At 36.3% G+C, this 6,569-nt stretch overlaps 1 protein-coding gene across 1 annotated transcript in view; it reads right to left on the bottom strand.

The window, feature by feature from the left end:
• Window positions 1–2,466: 2,466 nt before the first annotated feature.
• The window catches only part of LOC107722257 (sphingosine-1-phosphate phosphatase 2-like), a 5,990-nt gene continuing 1,887 nt past the window's right edge, over window positions 2,467–6,569 (bottom strand). The window contains exons 3-5 of the mRNA XM_016530536.1: window positions 4,564–4,743; window positions 2,569–2,658; window positions 2,467–2,484 (exon numbers count right to left, since the gene is read on the bottom strand). Of these exons, the coding sequence (XP_016386022.1) occupies window positions 2,467–2,484; window positions 2,569–2,658; window positions 4,564–4,743 (288 nt within the window). The remainder of the gene's footprint in view (window positions 2,485–2,568; window positions 2,659–4,563; window positions 4,744–6,569) is intronic.

The raw sequence follows: 6,569 nt of genomic DNA on the forward strand, positions 1-6,569 counted from the left end.
ATGTATTTGATGCATATCAAGCAAAGTCATCTAATGCGACACTGTACTTTATCTGGGATGGTCTGTGTGTACACTGCATTTGTGAGGGTTTGTGGCTACACAAAACAAACAGAGAGACTCCAGCTGCACTGATGCTAGAAAACCAACCATGTGTGTTTGTGTATGCTATATAGGATAAATCACAGGCATATTGAAAGTGGCTTGTGTATGTGAGTATATTTCAGCTGTAACTTGTTAAACAGGACTCCTAATCACTGATTAACGAGCCCAGATCTGTGTGTTTGGTTTGAGATGATAGTGAGGAAGTGTCTGGTTTAACAGGTTATCGGACAGGTCAGGGCAAAAGAGTCAAGCTCCACCTGATTTCCAGCAGATACCAGACTTGTTTACATGCATTTGCCTGAATTTCAGTTTTTCATGATCTTAAGAATCCAAAGGCTTCAGTTAATATAATTAAAATAAGCTAAATAGCTTTCCATACTTCCATTTTTTGTTATCTCATAGTAGCTATTTAATGCCTTTGACATTATTCTAAGTGTTAGAAGTTGAGTAGGTGTGTCTAAATGTGTACCTCTCTAGTTTCTGAACTACACATTTAAAAGGGTAAGTGATCAGAGGCGGTTATGCTCTGTCTTCAATTTGTGTGTGTGAAAGGATGGTCTGTGTGTACACTGCATTTGTGAGGGTTTGTGGCTACATGAGGCATGTTTGTGGTTTCTGTCATAAAGAACTGTTAAACCAAACACTCCTCAGCACATCAATACAATTAAAAAAACAATGAAGGGAGAGCGAAGACACATACTCAGAGCCGTTTTTACGGTGTTTATTAATTTCTTTTACCACATCTGTAAAAGCTCATAAACACACATCCTGAGTATCATACCCGGCAACTCAAAGTACAAAATATGTTCTTCAGTATTTTGTAATAAATATCAAATGCATAACTACGTGTTTAAAAAAAGCATAGATTTGAGGCAGTCAAATGGTCATTAATAAACATCATCATCTACCCTTTAAGCTTGTCATTGTGATGTCACAAAACCGAACTTAGACCTTTTTCTTCAAGGACTTTCTTCAAAGACATTCGCAAAATTTCAGCGATATTTTGAACGCCAAAAGGTCCGTTGTCAATGGTGTAGCACAACTCGCGCAGAAATCACATTCAAATCGAGCAGCTTTCTGTTGGTCAACATGACAAATTCGTGTGACCATCTTGAACCAGTCACAAAATCTGCGTGGGGAAATCTTTGGCCCTCACACGAAATTCCCAATCACATGGATTCCTGTTGAAATGAGCGAATTTTCACGGTTATGTTGCTATGTAGTTGCTAGGGTGTTCTGAGTGGTTGTTACTTTGTTGCTATGGTGTTCTGAGTGGTTATGTTGCTATGCAGTTGCTAGAGTGTTTTGAGCGGTTGTTAATTTGTTGCTATGGTGTTCTGAGTGGTTATCATGTTGCTATGTAGTTGCTAGGGTGTTCTGAGTGGTTGTTAATTTGTTGCCATGCAGTTGCTACAGTGTTCTGATTCATTGTTAATATGTTGCTATGCGGTTGCTACAATGTTCTGAGTGGTTGTTAATATTGTTACTAATGTTGTTAATGTGTTGCTATGCAGTTGCAGGGCTGTTGCGAGTGACTAGAATGTTTCTAGCTGGTTTCAGGGGTGTTATAAAACGGATAGTTCCGGTACTTGATTCTGATTTGTTGAGCCACGTTCGAAGCTGTTGTAAATTACTCTACTAACATACACCTTTGTTTACTTCTGTGTGTTGCTCGGCAACCACTTTGTTGCAACCACAACTGTTTCTGAGGAACTACATTGTTTGGCGGAAGAATACTGTTTTTATTAATATCATTACACTTTATTTGCTCTGTTTTATTTTGTGAAACCTAACTACGTATATGGAATAACCGTTTTATAAAAGCAATAAGCCCTGTGAAGCCGTGGTTTACAGTGAATTTATAACAGCTAAGGGGGTTTTAGGCAACGCCCCTTAGCTGTTATAAATTCACTGTAAACCATGGCTTCTTGGGGCTTATTGCTTTATTCTAAATGGTTGTTAACATGTTGCTGTGTGGTTGCTAGGGTGTTTTGCGTGGTTATTAGGATGTTTTTAGCTGTTCGCAGGGTGTTCTAAATCTAAATTTTTCTATATGGGCAATTTAACTACAATGTGACATGTAAAGCTCCAATTAAATCAACAGGTTAACAGCTAGATTTAATGCTAAACTACTAATGTACTACTACTAAACTACAAAGATTTTGAATAATACTATATAAAAATATTTACTAATACAAATCTTGTAATATATTAAAATATTCATGTTTAAATATTCCTATTAATATTAATTTTATTAATATTTTATTATATTAATATCTCCAAGCATGAGCAATAGGTCAAACGTTTGCCTCAGCATGATGCACCACTACAGCTGTGCTATATTAAAGGAACTAGAGGTCAAATTTATGGAGACCAGCCAGACTATATGAATTATACAGGAGTATAAATGTTTCATATCAGACGCAAAAGCGCATGTCCATTTTAAAGTCTCTCTTCCAGACTTACCAGAGCAGAGTGCATGCCGGTATAAAGACGACTCAGACACACCAGCGCAGACAGAACCACGGCCACAATCAGTCCCAGTTCAAACGGGAACTAACATGCAAAGACAGAATAACGAACAGTTCAATCAAAAATGAGCATTTTAGCAACAGTCAGTTTGATGTAACTTATGTCAAAAGTGGACATGTTTGAATGTAAACAAATACAAATTAGATTTGAAAGCTATTGCAGAGGATAAGATTTTCCATAAATAATGTGCTGAATTTGATCCACTCTACACAAAAAGCTATCTTTTAGCTTCAGATGACTTGGTATATAGTGCATGAGGCATATGAACTACTTCTATGGTGTTTTTATCTCCTAAATGGTCTTTCTAAGTGAAAATTTAGTGTCTTAATCAAAACATCCTCTCATCCATCTTTCCTCATCGTCTTTTCCTTTCTCTCTCTATGTTGCAGTCTCCATCCATTCTGTGTGGCAGCTCTTCTCCTAATAACATCTCTTTTCTCCAGACATGTGCTCTTCCCTCTGGTTTTAATTCAGGACTCTGTTAATCACGGACAACACTGGAAGAGGCTTTACATATTCATGAAGTTGCTCCGCCCCCTCTGTTCTGGCTTACTCCATCCGTCTCCCTGTCTCTCCATCTGTCTATCTCTCCTTTCCTTTCTTTCTTCCTCTGTCAGCCGGGGGTCTTTCACAGGAAGTTAATGAAGAACGTTTCCTGAATGGGCACGAAGGACTGTGGGACAGTAGAGCTCATGTATAATTGACTGGAATGGCTTTTTTTTTTTACTCTTAAATCATACACATACAGCTCTCTGGATTCCTTTACGTACAAAGAACGGTTTTTCAAATCAGTTAATCTTTTTCAGCTAGTAATTTAACCAGTTTTAAGTAGGGCGACAATATAGTTGAGCCATTTTCAAAACTGAATGTCTGGACTAGTAACTAATTACTTTTTTTCTAATGCTCATTAGGACTGCATTTATTTGATCAGAAATACAGTAAAAACAGAAATATTGAGAAATATTTTTACTATTTAAAATAACTGTTTTCCATGTAAATATATTGTAAAATTTAATTTTTTTCATGTGACACAAAGCTGAATTTTCAGCATCATTACTCCAGTCTTCAGTGTCACACGATCTTTCAGAAATAATTCTAATGTGCTGCTCAAGAAATATTTATGATTATTATCAATGTTGAAAAGAGTTGTGCTGCTTCATATTTTTGTAGAACTTGTGATACATTTTGTTAGGATTAATTATAAATAGAAAGTTCAAAAGAACAGCATTTATTTGAAATAGAAATTGTATAACATAAATGTCTTTACTGTCATTTTTGATCAGTTTAAGGCATATTTGCTGATCGAAAGCAATACATTCTTTAAAAAAAAATAAATAAATAAACATTACTGGCCCCAAACATTTGACAGCAGTGTAAATATTGCTCCAATTTCAATATTTTTCATCATTATATCTCTTATTTTGTATATATAACTTGATATCTTGACTACAGTTTCAAATTAGCTTCAACACATACTTACTCAATTTTGTTTGCAATAAAACAAAATAAAATTTAACATTTAAAAATTGCTGCCTATATCAACAAATATGCCTACAGACAAAACAGCAAAACAACACTCTTAAAGAAAGGAATGCAACTTTACAATCCACTAATAAAAGTTTTATAATGCTTATATGCGTGTGCTACTGTGTGGCCTGTATAAAAGGAGCACAGAAGGTTATAGGTTTACACTTACAATTGAACCAATATTTGAAAACACTCAAGAGTCAAAGGTTTGAAAGCTGATGGATGGCACCGTCTACACCTGACGCTGATTGACAGTCATTTACTGAGAGTTCATTATAATGGCACACAGCAGATGTGTGGGCGGGACTTGGGCTGACTGATGGTGACAGATGGCCCCGCCCCTTCAGTGAACGATGCAAAAACAAACCACATTCAAAACATTCTCAATCTAGCATGTCTGACCTTCACTCTCTCCTGAGCACTGAGAAGCAGTGTAAATGAGATGGCCGTCGCTGCCATGGCGTGTGTGGACGGCATCCCGTACTCCGCGTCCACACGCATCTCCAGTTTGACCACAGGGGGAGACGGAGGACGCGGCAGCTTTAACATATCCTTCATCACTTGTCCAATATACATCACCACCTGTAGAGAGAGAGAGACAGAGAAATGAGATGTACAAGGGAAAATACAAAAATAAGTACTCTCTCTGAAAAAAACAAAACGTAGAAATACGTACCGTTTAGGTAGCTACTAAAATACATACTTTTATGGTACTAATATGTACCATTGTGGGATAAATAAGGTACAAAAGTATACCTATTGGAAAGGTAGTGACCAGTGACAGCTTTTGTACTTTCTGAGATTGTAGAATAAGATTATAATGCAACTCAATACCCAAAAATTGTACTTTTTTTGTTAGCATTTACAGCATATTGCCAGATTTAGGTGACTATTTCCAGTTCAGTGTTATTTTAGTACTATACTATTATAGTTTTTATTTATATTTATTAATACATTTATACATTAATATTTTATTAATAGGCCTACATTTATTAACGTCTATACATACGTGTCTATTTTTTATCTCGGTTTCAGTTTTTATTTTAGTAGGCTACTTCAAGTTAAACTACACAAAAATGAGAAATGTTGTTTTTCTGTTAGAGTTTATCGTATTTCAAGCAACAAAATGTTGTAATGGTTTCAGTTTTAGGGTTTGTTTACAAGACAAGGATTGCACTAAAAAGCAGAAGTTTTTCTTTTGTTTTTACAAAGTTTTGTTACAGACGACAACTTTGTCAAAAACATCCCTGTTCACACAGATCCGCAAAAATGACTAAAAACGCTGTATTATGCATGCCATGACAGTAGTTGATTATTTTACTTATAAACACTAATGTAAAGAAACATTACGGGCCTGCACACATATGCATTTCTATAGACCACAGGTGTCAAACTCAGTTCCTGGAGGGCCGCAGCCCTGCAGTAACTGTTTTGCAACATCCCTGTTCACACAGATCCGCAAAAATGACTAAAAACGCTGTATTATGCATGCCATGACAGTAGTTGATTATTTTACTTATAAACACTAATGTAAAGAAACATTACGGGCCTGCACACATATGCATTTCTATAGACCACAGGTGTCAAACTCAGTTCCTGGAGGGCCGCAGCCCTGCAGAGTTTAGTTTCAACCCTAATTGATCCAGCTAATCAAGTCCTTCAGGCTTATTTGAAAACTACATGGTTTGTGTGTTGGAGCAGGGTTGGAACTAAACTCTGCAGGGCTGCGGCCATCCAAAAACTGAGTTTGACAACCCTGCTATAGACTGAACATATGTCACCATTTTCATAAATTCATGTTTTCGGAGTTTACACAGACACGATAAATGTGTCATTATTGAAAAATTTCCACTCCGAAACCCGTTTTCAATAGTTCGCATTTTCAGGCTCCCAAAATGCTGTTGTCGTGTAAATTAATGGCCAAAATGCAAAAAAAAAAAAGTTATTTAAAAACGGTCATGTAACACCCCCTTAGTTAACGATAATAACCTTGGTTAAGTCATGACAGGAGATATAGCAACAATTCAAAATGAAGGCTCACTGAATGTTTGAGCAAATGAATAACTTCTCTCGTGTTAAATTTAGTTCATTATAAATAGCTACGTTGATTCCAGAGGTGAACCAATCAAATGCAGTTTGTCTAATGCTGTTGCTGTGGAAACTATATGTAAACTTGTGGAAACAGCATAAAGTGAACAAAGATATATAACAGAAAAACTAAGGAAAATGAATAAGAGAATTTGGTTTGTGTTACAACAGCTGTCCAAGTTCAATGTTATTTTGTTTCTGTCTATTCTAATCTATTTCTCCTCCTTGCAGAAGAACAAAGACCCTACTGTATGATGACTTAATAACAGGGTGTGTGTGTGTGTGTGTGTGTGTGTGTGTGTGTATGTCTGTGTGCGCGC

This window comes from Sinocyclocheilus rhinocerous, unplaced genomic scaffold (genome assembly GCF_001515625.1).
Source record: "Sinocyclocheilus rhinocerous isolate Xijiao unplaced genomic scaffold, SAMN03320098_v1.1 scaffold2589, whole genome shotgun sequence".
Lineage (NCBI taxonomy): Eukaryota > Metazoa > Chordata > Actinopteri > Cypriniformes > Cyprinidae > Sinocyclocheilus > Sinocyclocheilus rhinocerous.